General features: G+C 37.1%; 2 protein-coding genes across 5 annotated transcripts in view; one reads left to right on the top strand and one right to left on the bottom strand.

Moving 5' to 3' along the window:
* Positions 1 to 108: 108 nt before the first annotated feature.
* TMEM69 (transmembrane protein 69) lies at positions 109 to 4,020 on the top strand. Its single transcript, XM_027108701.1, has 3 exons — positions 109 to 198; positions 1,674 to 1,813; positions 2,979 to 4,020. Exons 2-3 carry the CDS (start codon positions 1,760 to 1,762, stop codon positions 3,690 to 3,692), a joined length of 768 nt encoding a protein of 255 aa, XP_026964502.1. The 5' UTR covers positions 109 to 198; positions 1,674 to 1,759; the 3' UTR covers positions 3,693 to 4,020.
* A 1,772-nt stretch (positions 4,021 to 5,792) lies between these two features.
* Positions 5,793 to 21,065, bottom strand: part of IPP (intracisternal A particle-promoted polypeptide) — a 40,289-nt gene continuing 25,016 nt past the window's right edge. For all 4 annotated transcript variants that reach the window (XM_027108693.1, XM_027108694.1, XM_027108695.1 and 1 more), the window contains 2 exons: positions 19,979 to 20,199; positions 5,793 to 7,787 (listed from right to left, as the gene is read on the bottom strand). In XM_027108693.1, the coding sequence (XP_026964494.1) occupies positions 7,563 to 7,787; positions 19,979 to 20,199 (446 nt within the window). In that variant the 3' untranslated portion in view covers positions 5,793 to 7,562. The remainder of the gene's footprint in view (positions 7,788 to 19,978; positions 20,200 to 21,065) is intronic.

The raw sequence follows: 21,065 nt of genomic DNA, 5'->3' as shown, positions 1-21,065 counted from the left end.
CAAAAGCTGGCTTCCACTAGAACTAAGATTTTCCCCTGTAGGAACCAGTTAGCACTGGTCAAGTCTGCACCCGGACTCATTTTTTTCGGCTCTCAGGAAGTGGGGAGGGCTATCTAACCCCACTTGCCGGAACTGCTTTCCGCAGTACCAAGCTGTTCTTGCAATTCAGCTTTCAACCTCCCCGCGCGACGCTGGCAGGTGAGTAGTAGGGCTGTTGTCACAGGTGCAGGTTGGGAAAGGGGGGCACCAAGGCTTCGGAGTAAACTGAGGCCGCGGGTACTATTGGGCAAAGTTTCCCGGGGATCTTTGCGTCCCCTTTTCTCTGATGTCTGCTCTAAGGCTTGCAGTTTGCAACTCTTTTATTTGGGGCAGTGGAAATATTGAGGGTTCTCACCCAAACTGAGCGGATTAACCCTTGGGTCTTTGTCCTTAACCCCCTCACCAGTTGCCGTCCCCGGCCTTTAGGCTGTCACTTTTCTCTTTAATACTCTTGAGCTGGAAAGCACATGTCACAGTGCCTAGGGAGTTTGGAAGGTTGAGGGAGCGTTGAGCTTTTTGAAATCCCTTACGAAGGTGATTTTGAACAAAGGTGAGTGTGTGGGCCCTGCAGGTATGTGTGTCTGAGAGTCAGTAGGTGGATGTGGGTGTCATCTAACATCTATTCAGAGACCCGGGATAACTTAACTCCCTACTTGCTTCCTTATACATATATACAGAATGAAGACATTGACGGGCTGGTGTACAGGATTTCTTGAACCAGCCCTAAGATCTGTAATCAAGAAATTAGTTCACTACGTTTTTAAATTAAGCAGCAACTGTGGGTTTTAGATTTTTAGACACCTTATTCTTTTGGTTAAGAATGGGACTTATGTAAATATGACAGATCTGGATTAATAATATTCTCTCTCACTCAGCCACTTACTGGTTGCTTACATTGTGTAAGGTGGGAATAATAGCTAGTATTTTTTGAGTGCCTACTTTGTGTTAGGGACAGTTCTCAGCTTTTTACATGTATTAACTTACTTAATTTTTACAACGACCCTATGTAGTTATCATAAGCCTTATAGGTGAGTGAACTGCACCATAGCCAGGTTAAATAATTTGTCCAAAGTCACATAGCTAATACGTGGTGGAGCCAGGATTCCAACCCAGATTGTTTGACTCCAAAGTCTGCACTCTAACTTAACAGGCTATTACTGCCTTTCAACACCAAGTTGATGAGGTTATTCAATAGTTACAGTAATTACATAGTTACAGTGCCTGATTCACAGCTAATTGTATTGATTGCTACTATCATTACTTTAAGCTAAGTCCCAAAATAGATAACTAATAGACCAGACAAGCTATGACTTTCAGTGTTAAAGATAAGAAAGCTGGCACTTCAAGGAAGCAATTTACCCAAGGTCACACAGCTGGGAAATGATGGAGGCATTTGTAAAAATCCAGATCTGTTGTCTCTGTGCATTACTCTTTCTGTTACACCAAACAGCAAAAGCTAAAAGAATGGTTCAGAGAAGAAAAGGATCTATTTACTTAATGTTACTGATATTTTGAAAACATTAATTATTGTTTTCAAAGGAACTGTTATATGGAAGAAATTATCCCGAATTACTACTTTTTAAAACTTATGTATAAAGTGAAGAAAATTAAATGACATCTTGTTTTGTACACAGCAACATGCTTCTGATTCAGATGTTCCACTGAGCTATAAAAATACGTTAATCAGAACTGTGTGGCATCTTCCTAAGCAAGACTTTCAATGGGGCCCACTATGGTTCACTTCATCCAGAAGTTTTCTCGAGCATCTTCAAAGGTTGGTTTATTCAGCAAATATTTGAGCATTACTTTCCAGGCATTGCTTGGCTAGGCAATAGTGAAAAAGAAGACAAAAATCCTTACCCTCTTATATTCTGGTTGATCGGGGGAAGAGTAAAATATAAATAAGTGACATCTAATATGTCAAGTGGTAAGTGCTGTGGAGAACTATAGAGCAGGGAAGGGGAATAGGGACAGTAGACTTAAGGATTGCATTTATAAATAGGGTGGTCAGAAGTGAGGCAATGAGCCATGCAGGTACCTCAGGGAAGAACATTCTAGACAAAAAGGAAAAAAAAAGCCTCAAGATGGAATCATTCCTAGCATTTTGATTAACCACCAAGATTCTTAAATAACTTTCATTTTTTTCTTTAATCCAACATTTTTTGAGTTAATGTTGATCTGCTTAACTGTTGAAGTATGGAATCTACTCACTAAAGCACAGAATCAGCAAGAGAGGTTATTGCTTTGGCCATGTACCATGAAAGGCACTGGGGATTTTTTTTTTTTTTTTAAGGCAAAGAAAAATATATGGTCCTGGCTCTCAAGTCTACTGAGACAGACAAGTAAACACATGATTTTAATTCACTGTGAGAATTATGATGGAAGTGTGTATATGGTACTTATAGGAGGATTACATCAGATTGGAGAAAGCTTCAAGCCGAATTTTTAAAGATAAGTTCCCTAGATAGAAAAATGGTAATCTAGAATTCTAGGCAGACATATGTAGAAAGGCATGAAGCTATGAAAATTATGCAGTGTCTAAAGCTTAATTTTCTCTACATAAAATAGCATTTCCACAGTAATTAGTGCTGCTTCTTTTGCAATTTATAAATAGAAGAGGCAGTTTAGAAGCCAAAAACTGAAGACCTAGTCTTTAGCTGTTCCTCCTTCAGATATTTCTTTCATGGGATAAGTTTAGTGGTAGGCCAAAATATATCACTGGTTTCTATTCAGTAGTTTCTTTTGCATGTTGTATAGCTGTTTAATAGTCTTTGCCAGCAATAATAACATCATCCTGTAGTCCAACCTTTCTTTAAGTTCGATGTGCTAACAGAAAGCAGGCGGTTTGTTTTTATATTGTCTCAGATTGGGACTAAAACATTTGATGATTTCCTTTTTTTAAATCTGTTTTTTGTCTTCTCGTTCTGTTTTCCCTATAGATGCTGAAGTACCCTTCCACAATCAGACTAGGAGTCAGAAGGAGAACAGAAACATTTTCTCTCAAAACAGGCCTCCAGCAGAACTTTTCCCCTTTGTTTCCAAGGCCTTGGCTTGTCTCATCATTTCCAGTGTGTATGAGCAAGACACAATATTATCACACTTCCCCATGCAGCTTTAAGAAGAAGCAAGAGCAAGCAGTACTTCCAGCCAGGCCACCACAAACCATCAGTTACCTGCCTGACAGCCCAAAGCCAGCATTATACATAACTCTGGCAGGACTAATCCCCTTCATTGCTCCACCACTGGTCATGGTGATGACAAAGACTTATATTCCCATATTAGCTTTTACTCAGATGGCTTATGGAGCCAGTTTCCTATCTTTCTTGGGAGGGATCAGATGGGGTTTTACTCTGCCACAAGGTAGTCCAGCCAAACCAGACTTCCTCAATTTAGCTAATAGTACAGCTCCTGTTGTGTTTTCATGGCTTGCGTTCTTTATTTCTGAAAGACTCAGTGAAGCTATAGTCACAGTAATAATAGGTTTGGGGATAGCATTACACACTGAACTTTTTCTCTTGTCACATTATCCCCATTGGTTCAAAGCCCTGAGGATAGTAGTCACTTTAGTGGCCTTTATTTCATTTGTAATCACTTTACTAGTTAAAGGTTTTTATCCAGAGAAGGGACCCAAGAGACTTAGGCAAGTAGAATAAATATAAAACTACTCTGTAGATGACGTTAGCATGTTGGCTAGGAGCCTTGTAAGGTTGTGTTTTGGCATCACCTTTTTCTACCTCTCCAGTTTAGCTCTTTTTTCCCACCAGTGGTGATTTATTCTTCCCAAATTATTCTTCATTTCTAGAAATCTTTATTTTATAAGGAATCACTGAGAAACAGCTTGAAAACCCTTAACAAGTCCTTTTCATGTTATATTAGGTTATAGTTCTCATTCAGTCTTTTTATGAACTTTATAGTCATCCACTTAAAAGTTTCAATGTTTTGATTGTTTTGAAAAATGTAAATTAAAAGATGAAAAACCTTTGTGCTAGAGCTTTAGGATCATTGAAAACACACACACACGCACACGCACACGCACACACACACACACACACACACGAAAACTTGGTATCCATGAGTGTCTGAAAACAATAGGTGGCTCCAGTGTGGAGTTTTCATTGCAGTTGCCCCTGGGAATTGCATTTCCAAGCTCTTTTTACCTGGCACAACCTAGTTATTTGAACTGAAAGGATCTGTGGCTCTGAAGTCAGTAGGGAGCAGTGTCACGAGGGAAAAACTATGTTCAAAGAAAAGCTAGACACATTTTCCAGGTTTTACCAGGATATTTGGCAGAGTATAGATGCAACATCTCCAAACATAACACCAGCTGGTCAAAAATAGTTATATAGTTAAAAGAATAAAGGCTCTAGGATATACAAACTAGGAAAAGTCAAGCTGGAGACATCTTAATGTTCTATCTAGTTTTGCATGTCAACTCACACAAAAGCTTTTTTAAAACAGTAAAAGCAACACCTTGAATTCTAACTTTAAAACTTAGTCTTTTGAGATGCTTAGTCTCATAAAAAAGAAGAAACATTTTCAATGTTATAAGAATTTAAATCAGGAAATGGTACCATCTAGTATACGTTACCTTTGTATAAGTATTCGAATATTAGGTAACTTAAATTTCGTAAGTAAATTATATACATATAATTTTCACTTTAATGATTCTTGCTGTGGAAAGATCATAATCTAGAGTGGTAACTTGTTTACTGTGTTACACAGCTGTTACAAGATTTTTTTATGAATTGTGTGTTCAAGTCCTAATCCACAGCATCTCAGAATGTGACCTTACTTGCAGACAGGGTCTTTACAGAGTTATTAATAAGGTTAAAGTGAGGTTATAAGGGTAGGTTGTAATGTAATATTACTGGTGTTCTTATAATGGAAAATGTAGAGATAAACACATATACAGAGAGAATACCATGTGAACATGAAGATCTACATGCCAAGGAGAGAAGCCTTGAACAGATCCCTCCTTCGTAGCCCTCAGAAGGAACCAACTCCACCAACACCTTGACTTCAGGCCTCCAAAACCGTGAGACGATAAATTCTGTTGTTTCAATTCTGTTGTTTCAATTATATATTAACAAATATAACACTATAGAGCTAGAGCTTGTTCTGATCATTAAGAAGCTTACCAGTTAAAAGCCTGTGGCTGAAATCACCACACGATCCTTCTTTATTAATGTAGAGAAAAGTTTACTACAGCTTGATACTGAAGGAAAGAAAGCTCATACTCTTCAGAAGATCCTTCTCAGATCCTACTCAGATTGTTTCAGTGAGGAAAATTACTTCTTTGCTTCTCTTAAATTGCATGAGGACTGCACAAACTTAAAACTTTTCTCTGATCTCAATCTTTCAGAATACGGGCAAGTCATATTTTTAGGCTAACTGCCCACTTTTTTTTTTTTTTGCCCGCGCCACAAAGCATGCAGGATCTTAGTTCCCCGACCAGGGATTGAACCCGTTCCCCCTGCAGTGGAAGCTCTGAGTCCTAACCACTGGACCACCAGGGAATTCTCTACAGTGTGCGATTTTTAAGTACATTGGACAGGATATTTAGAAGTATACTGAATTGTTAAATATTTTGGAGGAAGGTCACGTTAACAGTTGCTCAGAAGACAGAATTAAATGTAAAACTAAATGTGCAAGTCCTTAAAGTGGAAACACTAAAAATCATGGGCAGTCCTACTACACTTTGATAATCCAGGAATGCTGCTAATAAGCTAAATTAATTAGTAATACAAGAAAAAGCAAAGAAATCAAGATACTTTATTAGTACATTCTTTTTAAAACAATCTGTCATTACCTAGGAAATAATCATATTTATAATTACTTATTTTCAGGCATTGTCTGGACCTATTAGGCCCAAACACTGATTGTGTTGACTACATTTCTGCCACAGCAGTACAAAATGCCTCCCTTCATAGTGCCATTTTAGGTTGGCATCAGGCAATAATGAAAATTAAATGATAGGAAAATTTGTAAATCTCTTGAACCAGAATGCAGATTCTCTTTAACTAGAAATATTAAAGGCACATGAGTTACAACTCAAATAGTTTACAAATTATCTTGATACTTCATTCCTTGACATTTTACAGATCCCAGCCAGGCATCTGTGACCCTTCAGACTTTCAGGGTACCCCAAAGAATGGGATACAGAGCTTTCTGTCTGCACTACGTAAGCTTTTCTTAATATATGCATATGGTTAAGTTATGAAGGAAAGTATCTTTGTGAGTCTATCCAAATATTTTGGATATGAGTGCTGCCTGAGTCTTTAATGCTTACCAAAGGTTTTCTATCTAAATAAGCCACTGATGCCTATAATATACTGGAGGATTGTACAGGAAAGGGGAAATCAGGGATATACAAATCAAATCCTGGAACAGCCAGGTAAACCTAAATGTATAAGACCTTTAATATATATGGCTCCAACTGACTAGTAGAAATAATTTAAAAGTGATGATCATGTACACAAAGAATCTTCGTCTCAGAAATGGACAGAAAACAATTCTTTAGAATGCTTCTCAGGGAAAATGAGAAGTTTTGAGAAGCAGTTTTGGGTCAGAGGCCTTTCAGCGTACACTTATGAGTTAGTATCTGTAAAAAGTTTTACAGGTACCTACAATTGCATCTTCTCCAAGCCAGGCAGCAGCTTTGTACTAAACTCATATTTAGGCTTGCCCAAGTGTGAGTATGCTTTACCAAGCTTGATAATCTAATAAATTCCCTCTTCCCAAAGCTAAACGTATTTTTGGTAACTATTTAGAAAAAGGTGCATTCAACCTGCTGGGCTCTATCACCCATTACATCATCCTATTGCAATAAAGGACTGTCACTAAGAACCTCCTATTAATTCCTCATCTGCATTCCAGCATCAAGACAAAACCATAAGTGAGCAAAAGCTTTTTTATGCTGTTATCAACAGGTGAAAACTTATATATATAAATAGCTAGATATTTCCCACATGTCCCTCCCAGTTTTCTTGCTGTTAATAAAAAGTTTTGGACTAGTGAAAACTGGAATAAAATAAAAGTAGGAAGTTGCTTCATTGGCTTTTCTTTGTAGGGTAAACTATGACCATGGAAAATTGCACTCTGGATTGAATCATGAATGTATAGATATCTTTAAACTGTCTCATTGATATTCTTAAATGACACAATGGTCATGTTACAGCTTAACTGCACTGGAGAAGCAGCTAAAGGGACTATTTGCCAAGAAGCTTCTAGCAAATCATTTTTACAAATAGGACTCTACTCCTAATTGGACAATTCTAGAGCATAAACAGCATATCTACTGGTAAGCTTGGCAAATTTGTGTGAACTCTTTATTGATTTAGGATATATTCCATATCGCTTCTCACTCAAATTCTTTAAAAAAATCATTTTTTACTCATTTATCTACCAAATTCACAGAAAACTCAACAGATGAAAGGGACCTATCACCAAACACAAGTGTGATTTGCAAAAGGTGAGATCCTGTATTTTCAAAATGTTGCCTGTGCTCTCTTACGCTTACTATTTCATAGTACAGCAACACCTCCTTCACAACGACTGGTGATCATGTTACCAATTTCTGTCCATGTATCTGAATGAGGGTTATAAACTTCAACTGAGTCCAAGGTACCTGGGGCCAAGAAATCGTGACTGGAAGATCGACCTCCAGAAACATACAGAAGCCCGTTGACTGCCACAGCACACATGCCTGCTCTAGGCACTTTCATTGAAGCAACTTCAACCCACTTTTCCTGGATAAGAGAAAAAAAGAAGTTAGCAGTGCCATAACATGGTAACAGAGAAAAGTGCTGAGAAATTAGGTACTCTGGTACTTTTTTAAAATTTTTATTTATTCTTTTAATATTTATTTTTATTTATTTATTTATTTAGGCTGTGCTGGGTCTTAATTTCGGCATGCGGGGATCTTTGTTGCAGCACTCGAGATCTTTTAGTTGCGGCATGCAAACTCTTAGTTGCGGCATGCATGTGGGATCTAGTTCCCTGACCAGGGATGGAACCTGGGCCCTCTGCATTGGGAGTGCTGAGTCTTACCCACTGGACCACCACGGAAGTCCCTCTGGTCCTTTTTACATGTTTAAATTTCAAACTCACAATCTAGTCATATAAGTATATAGAACATTTTAAATTGAAGTTTAAAATAGTGAATTTAGAGGAAAGTAATGAAAAATATATCTGTGATTAATTATAAGTTATGGTCACCAAGAGATAATCTAGAAATTTACCAGGGAAGTCTGGAAGGACTTTTTAAAATCTTTAATATAATAGGTCTTATAAATCTCCAAGAGAACAATACAGTAAACAACACTGGCCAAATTTATTCAAACATGGATTCCTTTTTTCAAGGACCATCTGGTGCAGTTAGTAATTTGCAAAACATATTTTCAGAAAGGTAGTACAGATCAGGGATTGGAAACTAGGGCCTATTTTTGTAAGCCTACAAACTAAGAATGATCTTTCCATATTAAAAGGTTATTTAAGGGACTTCCCTGGTGGTCCAGTGGCTAAGACTCCATACTCCCAATGCAGGGGGCCCGGGTTTGATCCCTGGTCAGGGAACTAGATCCTGCATGCCGCAACTAAGAGTTCACATGCTGCAAGTAAAATCCCGTGTGCCACAACTAAAGAACCTGCATGCCGCAACTAAAGATCCCGCATGCTGCAACTAAAGATCTTGCATGTAGCAACGAAGATCCCACGTGCCGCAACTAAAACCCAACACAGCCAAATAAATAAATAAATAAATATTTTAAAAAACGTTTATTTAAAAAAATATATATGGAAAAAGAAGAGATTGTATGTGGCCCCCAAGGCCTAAAATGTTTACTATCCGGCCTTTTAATAGAAAGTTTGCTAACTCCTGGTATACATTATTCACTGAAGAAATTTCAATAAGCTGCTATATCCAAAATGACTGTAAAGTCTTACTCCAGGGAAAATGTCTATACCCAGAAAACAGGAAAGCTAATAAAGTTCCTGAGAAATAATCAAGAGAGAAAAGAAAAAGTTTCCAGATTAAAAAAAAAGAATCTGAAAATAAAGCATATGATGCACAAAGTTTATAAAGTCATAAAAGATGAAAAAAGATTATTCATCAGTGCTAGAGAGTGAACTTTTTGAGGAGAGCAACTTAATGAGCTTCACATCCCGGTACCCAGTATAGAACCAGCACATTATAGATGCTGATCTGAACTTAAATGAAATTCTGAAATACTAACACCAGGGACAATCCTTTGAAATTGAAGGACCATATTAAACTTGAAGGCTATTTGATTATATGAAATTACAGAATACATCACAAAGTTTTCACAGCTGAAAAAATACTCATTTTAAAAGATAGATATAGTCACAAAAATACCTATAGCTGGTTAAGATAAATCAGGATGTTGGGTTTATGTTTATCATTAGGGAGAGCTAACCTTTGCTCCCCTACAAAAATGGCTCTGGACAAGAAGAGTAAGGGAATCATGGGGCTCATTCAGTAATGTTTATCTTTCATTTCTATCAGTGTATTAACTACAATTTGCTTTTTATTTTGAGTCCCCTCAAAATAAACTCTGTTAAACCAGAAACATGTTTTACATTATCTTTAGGGTTTGAATCTATAATGTAGGACTTTAGTATACAGTAAATAACAATAACATTTCAGATTTATGCATGAAAAACCAAGGTAACATTACTGATAAGCACTTAACTTTGAAATGAAAATCTATTCATTTTTAGCCATAGAGAAACATTAGCAAGAGAAAGCGCCCTCAGAAAGTTCACTTTCTCTATTCCCCCCATATAATAGAGACCACTTAGAAAGTGAAAGGAACCTGAAATATCACCAAAGTTTGAAACTTGTCACACATGAGAATCAAAATTATGCTTTACAACAAAACAAAAATTCTACTTTTGCCATCTCTATTCAAGATTATACTGGAGGGTCTAGCGAGGGCAATTAGTAAAGAAAATGAAATAAAAGCCATCCAGATTGGAAAGGAAAAAATAAAATGATCTCTAATTATAGATGGCATGATCTTGTACATAGAAAATCCTAAGGAATCCACAAAAACAGAGTACAAGTGCTGCAAGGTTTCAGGATATAAGATGAATATACAAAAATTGATCAAATTATTATACACTAGGAATGAAAAAAGCTGAACATGAAATTAAGAAAATTCAATTTACAATAGCATCAAACATAATAAAATATTTAGGAATAAGTTTAACCAACAAAATGCAAGATACTGAAAACTATAAAACACTGTTGAAACAAACTGAAGAAGACCTAAATAAATGGAAAGACATCCCATGTTCAAGATGAAAAGACCTAATATTGTTAAGATGGCAATACTCCCCAGATTGATCTCAGATTCAATGTAATCCCTGTCAATACCCTGCTGGCTTCTTGGTAGAAACTGACAAGCTGATCCTAAAATTCATATGGAATTCAAGGGACCCAGAACAGCCAAACCAACTTTTAAAAAGAAATTCCAAGTTGGAGGACTCACAATTTCTGATTTCAAACCACAGAGCTACAGTAACTAAGACAGTGTGGTAATGGCATAAGGATAAATATATAGATAAATGAATAGAATTAAGAGTCCAGAAATAAACCCTCACATTTATGGTCAACTGATTTTCAACAAGGATACCAAGACAATCAAATGGAAAAGAGTCTTTTCAACAAATGGTGCTGGGACAACTGGTTACCACATGCAAAAGAATGAAGGTGGACCTCTTCCTCACACCATATACAAAAATTAACTCAAAAATTAATGAAAGACCTAAATATAACTGTAAAACTTTAAAAGAAGAGTAGGCATAAATCTTCATGATCTTGAATTAAGCAATGGTTTCTTAGTTATAACACCAAAAGCACAAGCAACAAGCGAAAAAAATAAATTGGACATTAAAATTAAAAACTTTTGTGCTTCTAAGAATACCATCAAGAAAATGAAGAAAACCATAGGATGGGAAAACAATTTTGCAAGTCATATATCTGACAAAGGACTTGCATCTAGAATATATAAAGAACTCATATCCAGTAATAAAAAGACAAATAATCCATTTTAAAATGGACAAAATTAGAACAGATTTTTTCTTCAAAGAAGGATAAATGACCAATAAGCACATAAAAGATGCTCAACCTGGGCTTCCCTGGTAGCGCAGTGGTTGAGAGTCCGCCTGCCGATGCAGGGGACACGGGTTCGTGGCCCGGTCCGGGAAGATCCCACATGCCGTGGAGCAGCTGGGCCCGTGAGCCATGGCAGCTGAGCCTGCGCGTCCGGAGCCTGTGCTCCGCAGCGGGACAGGCCACAACAGTGAGAGGCCCGCGTACCGCAAAAAAAAAAAAAAGATGCTCAACCTAATTAACCATCAGGAAAGTACCAGTCAAAACCACAATGAGATACCAGTCCACACCTACTAGGTCAGCTATAATAAAAAAAGATAAATAATAAGCATTAGATGTAGAGAAATGAGAACTCTCATATACTGCTTGTGGTTATGTAAAATGGTATAGCCCCTTTAGAAAACTACCTGGCAGTGCCCCAAAAGGTTAAACATAGAGTTACCATATGACCTAGCAATTCCACTCCTAGGTATATTCCCAAGAGAAATGAAAACATTCAGTCCACAAAAAAAACATGTACACAAATGTCCATAGCAGCACTGTTCATAATAGCCAAAACACTGAAACAACTCAAAGTGTTTGGTTTGTGAATTATATTTCAATAAAAAAATATAAAAATAAAAATCCTTTCTACTTATAAAGAGAAAAAAGTAAATTTAAAAATCTTTAGGTTTTGAACATTTTAATAACCAAAACTAGTTTAAGAACCATAAAATTCAAATAACACTAATCCATATTTCATAAAATATGTTCCCTGAAACACTTTTCTCCCGCAAGATGTTTCACAAACAAAAGTAAGGGTTGTGTGGTCAATTAAATTTGAGAGACTTAGCATAAAGATTCATGAAGTATATTATTTAATAAATTGTAAAGAAGTCCTGTAAGAAACGTATTCAACTTTGTTTAATCCAACTTTCCCTAAGTATAATTGACCAGGGCAACTCATGTTACCAAATTCCTATTAACAATGCAAAAAAATAGTATTCCATGGCAATTAATTTGGAAAAAATTTGTCTAACCTATAAGTCTATGGCATAACACACCTTGTACTTCCATTATCCCAGCACTTAATAAACTGTAATGCAATTGTTTGTCTATTTATTTCTCTATATTCCCCACTAGAATGTAGGCTTCTTGAGAGCTGGGGCCTTATATATTTAGTTTGCCTTTGTTTCCCCAGGTCTGTAAGTATTTGTGAATGAATAAATGGACTAATAAACAAATGCATGGTAGAACAGTGACTCAATGAAGATACAACCTACTTTCTCTTCTTTTCCTAGCATAATTGCATCAACCTAGTAACTGAGGGCATGAGAGAATAATGGGGCGCTCACATGGGCAATGATAAGATGGGTAATATGCAGAGGTGGCAGGTGGAGAAGACAGCTAGTATGGTAGGTAGATTTGTTTCATTGAACAAATAAGTAAATAGAGAATACCAGGAGCCAAGTTTTTAACTGATAGAGAAGGTATTTACAAACATGGGAATGGCGAAGGCCTGAAAGAATCTGAGGTATACTGGAATTGGTGCTATCATTGTGAACTCATGGTTTTATAACATATATGCACAGATATAGAAATACTTATAAATGAATGTGTGTGTGAATACATATATACACATATATACATTTGCTGTTTACTGTTTATGTTTAGCTGTTTACTGAAAATACCTAGAAGCAGCAATACCCCAGTAGCAATGAGTACTCTGAGTGCCTAATCTTGGTTTCTAAATACTGTCCTTCACTAAGAGGAACTAATGCTTCTTGGAGAAATGACTGATTCCAGGGCCAGATCAGAGAAGTATAAGCTTTCTTGTACTTGAAATATTTTATTATGCCAGATAGTAAAGAAATGCTCAGTGAATGATGGAATCATGTTAAAAGGACGGAAACAGAATGGATTTCTACTTTCAGTCATGATAGAGTAATTGTTACCAAACTTGCCCTCCTACCATAAAGACCTAGAAAACTCAATAAACTATATGAAATAAAGTCCTCAGACAATGGACAACAGGCAATGAAAAACTGTGATTCAGAAAAAGAAACAAACAATGTGAGCTCCATGGTTGTCCAGGCTTTCTGCCTGGAGGGCTTTGTGAATAGCAGTACAGGGAAGGGAATCCCAAGCAGCGTATGACAGTCAGCTGATCCAGGAGACAGAAATCAGAGTTTAGAGAGGATTATGCAGTTGAGACATGCAAGGAAGAGTGCTAGAGGACAGAGGTTCCCCTGAGTCTGGCTGAATACCCCTAAACTATGCATGCATAAAATGAGACTCTATGAAAGAAAATAAAAATAATAAAAAATAAAAACAACAAAGAGAAAGTTAAAAAAAATTTTTTTAAGTGGAAAAAAAAGAAAAAAAAATGAGCCCCTATGAGAACAGTCAAAAAACAACTAATAGGAGGATGTGACATAGTTAGACATATATTTGGTCTCTGACCCCAGTTCTTGACACAGAGGTCCTAAATCCCTTGGAATTTCCTGGGTGATAGGAATGTCTCCTCCTTAATAAGGCAACTCTTGGCAGGATCCTGTATAACCTCAGGATGGGAGCCTTTTACCAGAAAGATCAAGCCCAGATTAGAAGCTTGGAATGTTCAGTCCATACCCTATCACCCAAGGAGGAGAGAGGGGCTGGAGGTTGAAATAATAATTGATCATGCCTATGTGATGAAGCCTCCATAAAAATCCCTAAACTATGGGGTTTGGAGAACTTCTGGTTTGATGACCACATCCACATGCCAGGAAAGTGATACCCCAAACTTCACTGGGGCAGAAACCTGTAATCAAGACACTTCTGGATCTTGCTGTATGTACCTCTTCATCTGGCTATTCATTTGTATCCTTTATAATAATATAGAATATAAAAATGATATATTCTATTCTATATTCTATTCTATTATTCTATATTTATAATAATATACAATATCCTTTATAATAAACTGGTAATAGTTAAGTAAAGTGTTTCCCTGAGTTCTGTGAGCCATTATGGTGAATTATTGAACCTGAGGAAGGGATCACGGGAACCCTTAATTTGTAAACAAGTCAGTGGTTAACCTGAGGACTGGCGTCTAAAGTGAGGGGCAGTCTTGTGGGACTGAGCCCTTAACCTGTGGGATAGCTAGTGTCAGAACTGAACTGACTTGTAGGACACCCAGTTGGTGGTGTCCACAGAGAATTGGAGAAGAGCTTGGTGTGGAAAACCCACACATTTGGTGTCAAAATATTGTGAGCAAAGAAACAGTTTTCCTTTAGAGGAGTTGTAAGCTTAACAATTCTCAGAGCTCACACAAGACTGGATGATATTCTAGTTGTTGTTTTTTTATATCTTTATTGGAGTATAATTGCTTTACAATGTTGTGTTATTTTCTGCTGAACAACAAAGTGAATCAGCCATGTATATACATATATCCCCATATCCCCTCCCTCTTGCGCCTCCCTCCCACCCTCTCTATCCCAACCCTCTAGGTCATCACAAAGCATAGAGCTGATCTCCCTGTGCTATGCCGCAGCTTCCTACCAGCCATCCATTTTACATTTGGTAGTGTATATGTGTCAATGCTACTCTCTCACTTTGTCCCTGCTTCCCCTTCGCCCCCAGGGTCCTCAAGTCCATTCTCTACGTCTGCATCTTTATGATATTCTAGTTTTGACAAGCCAAAATGAAGAGACCTTGTTGAACAGCTAGGGCATACAGTAGAGAGTCAAGAAGGGCCATACTTCAGTGGTAGGGCTAAACTATACCTAAAAGACCTAGATCTTCTAGACCTTCCCTACAAAGCTTAAAAACAAGTCTCAAATAAATCAATCTTATTTGCAAATAATTTAACTGTCTATCAAAACTAAACTCAACACTTCTTATAGGAAGAAGACAAAATCCAAATACTCAACAACATAACATTCACAATGTCCAACATCCAATCAGTTACTAGAAATGTGGAAAAGCAAAAACACTCTGACTTAAACCAGGAAGAAAAATTTCAACAGATACAGATCCAAAAATGACAAGATAATAGAATTAGCAGACAAGAACTTTAAAACAGACATCATAAATATATTCAAGGATCTAAAAGAAAACATGAAAATGATGAGGAGAGAAATGGAAGACATTTAAAAAGCAACAACCAAAAAGATCTTCTAGAGCTAGAAAATATAATACCTGAAATGAAAATTTTCCTAAATGGAATTAGACACTGCAAATTAAAAGTTTAGACATTGATTAATGAACTTGAAGACACAGCAAGAGAAACTATCCAAACTGAAGCACAGGGAACAAAGTTTCAGTTATGCAGGATGAGTAAGTTCTAGCAATCTAACGTACAGCATGGTGACTATAGTTAAGAATACTATATTGTTTTTTTGTGTTTTTTTTTGCAGTACGCGGGCCTCTCACTGTTGTGGTCTCTCCTGTTGTGGAGTACAGGCTCCGGACACGCAGGCTCAGCGGCCATGGCTCATGGGCCTAGCTGCTCCGTGGCATGTGGGATCTTCCCGGACCAGGGCACAAACCCGTGTCCCCTGCATCGGCAGGCGGACACTCAACCACTGCGCCACCAGGGAAGCCCCTATACTGTATACTTGAAATTTACTAAGAAGGCTGACCTTAAGTGCTCTCACCACTCACATAAAAAAAAGGAAAAGGGAGCTATGTGAGTTGATGGGTATGTTAATTAGCTTGATTGTGATAATCATTTCACAATGTATACATAGAGCAAAACATCACACTGTACACCTTAAAATTATACAATTTTTTTTGGTCAATTATACCTCAGTAAAGCTGTAAAACAAAACCAACAAAAACAAACTGAAGTACAGAGAGAAAAAGGATGGGAAGAAATTAACAGAGCCTCAGTGACCTATGGGGCAATATCAAGTGGCCTTACATGCATGTTACTTAAGTCCCAGAAAGACAGCAGGAGAATATTTGAAGGAATAAGGCTGAAAATATTCCAATCTGATGGAAGCTATAATTCCACAGATTCAAGAAGTTCAATGAATTCCAAGCAGGTTAAACACCAAAATCCAACAAGACATACCATATTCAAATTACTGGAAGCCCATGATAAAGAGAAAAATCTTAAAAACTGTCAAAGAGGGACTTCCCTGATGGCTCAGTGGTTAAGAATCCATCTTGCAATGCAGGGGACGCCAGTTCGATCCCTGTGGAACTAAGAGCCCACATGCCACGGGGCAACAAAGCCCACACGTAGCAACTACTGAGCCCAGGCACCACAACTAAACAGAAGCCTGCGCACTACAATGAAAAGCCCACATGCCACAACTAAGACCCGATGCAGCCAAAAAATAAATAAATATTTTTTTAAAAAAACTGTCAAAGGAAAAAAAAAAGACATTACATACATGGGGAAACAAGGATAAGAATGACTACTGACTTCTCATCAGAAACAATGCAAGAACTAACACAACATTGTAAATCAACTATATTCCCTTAAAAATTATAAAGAAAAAGAAACAATGCAAGAAGATAAGTAAACAACAATGTTAAGTGATGGGGAAAAAAAGAACAACCTAAAATTCTATACTCAGCAAAATATCTCTCAAAAATGATGGTAGAAAAATAGTTTCAGAAAATGAAAGCTTAGAGAATCATTGCCAGCAGACCAGCACAAAAAGAAATATTAAAGGAAGTTCTTCAGGCTAAAAGAAAATGATATGAGATAGAAACTTAGTTGTACACAATGACTAGAACTAGAAATGGTAAATATATGCATAATTATGAAATATTTTCTCAGTAAAATTTACTTATATATAATTGACTGCTTAAGCAAATATAACAACAACATATTGTGGGGTCTACTATATATATAGTAGTAAAATGTACAACAATAGCACAAAGGATGGAAGGGAGAAATGTAAGTATGTTTTTGTAAGTTTCTTACATTAAAAGTGAAGTGCAGGACTTCCCTGGTGGTGCAGTGGTTAAGAATTCACCTGCCAATTCAAGGGACACGGGTTCAAGCCCTGGTCTGGGAAGATCCCACATGCCGCAGAGCAACTAAGCCTGTGTGCCACAACTACTGAGCCTGAACTCTAGAGCCCACAAGCCACAACTACTGAGCCCGCGTGCCACAACTACCGAAGCCTGCGCACCTCGAGCCCGTGCTCCACAACAAGAGAAGCCACCACAATGAGAAGCCCGTGCACCGCAACAAAGAGTAGCCCCTGCTCGCTGCAACTAGAGAAAGCCCATGCACAGTAATGAAGACCCAATGCAGCCAAAATAATAATAATAATAAATAAATACATACATAAATAAAAATTCTTTAAAAAAAAAAGTGAAGTGGTAAATCATTAGAGAAATGCAAATCAAAACCACAATGAGGTATCACTCACACCAGTCAGAATGGCCATCATCAAAAAATCTACAAACAATAAATGCTGGAGAGGGTGTGGAGAAAAGGGAACCCTCTTGCACTGTTGGTGGGAATGTAAATTGATACAGCCACTATGGAGAACAGTATGGACGTTCATTAAAAAACTAAAAATAGACCCAGCAATCCCACTACTGGGCATATACCCTGAGAAAACCATAATTCAAAAAGATACATGTACCACAGTGTTCACTGCAGCACTATTTACAATGGCCATGACATGAAAGCAACCTAAATATCCATTGACAGATGAATGGATAAAGAAGATGTGGTACATATATACAATGGAATATTACTCAGCCATAAAAAGGAACAAAACGGAGTCATTTGTAGTGAGGTGGATGGACCTAGAGTCTGTCATACAGAGTGAAGTAACTCAGAAAGAGAAAAATACCGTATGCTAACACATATATATGGAACCTAGAAAAATGGTACTGATGAACCTAGTGGCAGGGCAGGAATAGAGACGCAGATGTAGAGAACAGACTTGTGGACACAGGGTGGGAAGGGGAAGCTGGGCCGAATTGAGAGAGTAGCACTGACACATATACACTACCAACTGTAAAATAGATAGTGGGAAGCTGCTGTATAGCACAAGGAGATCAGCTTGGTGCTATGTGATGACCTAGAGGGGTGGGATGGGGAGGGTGGGAGGAAGGCTCAAGAGGGAGGGGATATATGTATACACATAGCTGATTCACTTTGTTGTACAGCAGAAGCTAACACAACACTGTAAAGCAATTATAATCCAATAAAGATGTAAAAAAAAAAAAGTGAACTGGTATGATATTATTTGAATGTAGATGTAATGCATTAAAATACCTCTTATATATAATGCAAACCCAAAAGCAACCACTAAGAAAAAGAGTGAAGAGATATAGTTAATTGGACAAAAGAAATAAAATGGAATACTAAACAATAACAATATAAAGACAGAAAAGGGGACTTCTCTGGTTGTCCAGTGGTTAAGACTCTGTGCTTCCACTGCCGGGGGTGTGGTTTCGATCCCTGTTTGGGGAACTAAGATCCCAACATGCCGTGTGGTGTAGCCAAAAAATAAAGACAGAAAAGAGGAAAAAACAAGGATGGATTGTGTAAATAGAAAAACAGCAAAATAAGAGTCTAAAACCCAACTGTATCTATAATTACATTATATATAAATAGTAAAAATTCTAAGGAGCCCATTTGAAAGTCAGAGATTGTCAAATTGTAGGAAAAAACAGACCACAACTATGTATTATCTTACAAGAGATGTAGTTTTTAAAGACAGATTTAAAGCAGAAGGAAAGAAAAAGGTATATAATGTAAATACTAATCAAAATATAGCTTGGCTACCTTAATATCAGATAAAATAGACTTCAGAGCAAAGAATACTGCCAGAGATAAAGAAAAACATTTCATGGCTATAAAAAGATCAATTCATCAAGAAGATATAATAATCAATGTATACACATTTAATAACAGAGATTCAAAATATGTGAAGCAAAACCTGACGGGGATGAAAGGAGAAACAGGCAAATCCATAATTACAGATAGAGATTTCAACACTTCTTCCTTAGTAATTGACAAAACAATTGAACAAGTTAGAAAAACTAGGGAAGAGAATTCCCTGGCAGTCCAGTGGTTAGGACTCTGCACTTCCATTGCAGGGTGCATGGTTTCAATCCCTGGTCAGGGAACTAAGATCCCACAAGCCTCACCGTGTGGCCAAAAAAAAAGAGAAAGACTAGAAAAGACCTGAATGCTAACCAGCTTGACCTAACTGACATTTATAGAACACTATTCTCAACAACAGCAGAATACAAATTCTTTTCAGGTGCACGTGAAACATTTACCAAGACAGAAATCACATAAAATATGCTCTGTGATCACAGTAGAATTATATTAAACCAATAACATAAAGATATCTAGAGAATCCCCAAATATTTGGAAATTAAATAAAATACTTGTAACGACTCATTGGTCAAAGAAGAAATTACCAGGGAAATTAAAAGCTATTTTGAAGTAAATGCTAACTAAAATACAATATATCAGAATGTGTGGGATGCAGTTAAAGCAGTGCTTGAAAACAATTTAGAGCTTTAAAGATTTATATTCTAGAAAAAGAAAGGTCTAAAAATCAATCATCTGAGTTTCTACTTTAAGAATCTAGAAAAAGAAGAGCAAATTGAACCCAAAACAAATAGAAGAAAGGAAAGAAACAGTAATAGTAACAGAAATCAATGAAATAGAAGATGGACAATCAATAGAAAAAAATCAATGACACCAAAAGTTGATTCTTTGAAAAGAAAACAAAAAAGAGGGAAAAAACCTATAAATAATATCATGAATGAAAGATACACAGCACTACAGATCATTACAGACATTAAAAGAATAACAGGACACTAAACAATTGAAATCATCCAACCTACCTCTTCAAAGGAATATTTTTCTACAGTGTGAAGAGCATCTTGTGTCTCATTCCACCCTCCAATAGAATAGATGCAGTCATTGAGTGCAGCCACCCCAAGATATGCTCTTCTGGTTCCCATTGGAGGAAGTGGAGACCAACGCTTGGAAAGTGGATCATAAACTTCAAAAGAACGAAGCTCTATTCCTTCATTGCTGATGCCCCCAATCACATAAATTAAACCTGGAAATGGAATATTTTTGCTCAGATGCTATAGAAAATAGGATACAAATAATTATAAAAAGTAATAATTGTGATTTAAGTTTGCTATCTGATATTATACTTAATGCAGGGCTTACAATATTCTTTTAAGAGAGAAAATTGACTTCTGTCTAGTTTATCACAGCTCTCATTTAAGCATGTTACAAAGAATTAGGGGTATGAATTTAAAGTGGCATTGAAGGGCTTCCCTGGTGGCGCAGTGGTTGAGAGTCCTCCTGCCGATGCAGGGGACATGGGTTCGTGCCCCGGTCCGGGAAGATCCCACATGCCACGGAGCGGCTGGGCCCGTGAGCCATGGCCGCTGAGCCTGCATGTCCGGAGCCTGTGCTCCGCAACGGGAGAGGCCACAACAGTGAGAGGCCCACGTACAATAGAGTGGCATTGAATTTTCAAAGAACTTAATGATGCTATAACAAAACAATTTGTCAGACAAGGATTTCTGATCTTATTGTTTGCTTAATGATCTCAAGTTCCAGATCCACTGCTACCACATATAGGTAAAAAAGGATGGGGAGAAGGATTTGTTCCCCCTTAAAAACTGTCATACACTTAAACTGGGAATGACATGACCCTGTTGGTGACAACCTAACGGTTGCTCAGATGGACAAAATGAATTTAAATTAGAATAGTTTATGGCTAGATTAAGGTATCAGATACTGTACAGTAGACTGTAATTCAGAGTTCCTTATTAAATTTAACTGAAAATAATGGTTCTGACAATCAACAATTATTTTTTTTGAGTATCTACTGTTGTTCCTAGAGGTCTAAAGTGAGAAGTTATAAGGAATGGCATTTTTAAAAAATTTATTTATTTGGCTGCACAGGGT

This window comes from Aethalodelphis obliquidens, unplaced genomic scaffold (assembly GCF_003676395.1).
Source record: "Aethalodelphis obliquidens isolate GAN/ISIS:26980383/991018 unplaced genomic scaffold, ASM367639v1 scaffold9, whole genome shotgun sequence".
NCBI lineage: Eukaryota > Metazoa > Chordata > Mammalia > Artiodactyla > Delphinidae > Aethalodelphis > Aethalodelphis obliquidens.
This window is presented reverse-complemented; position numbering and strand designations above follow the sequence as displayed.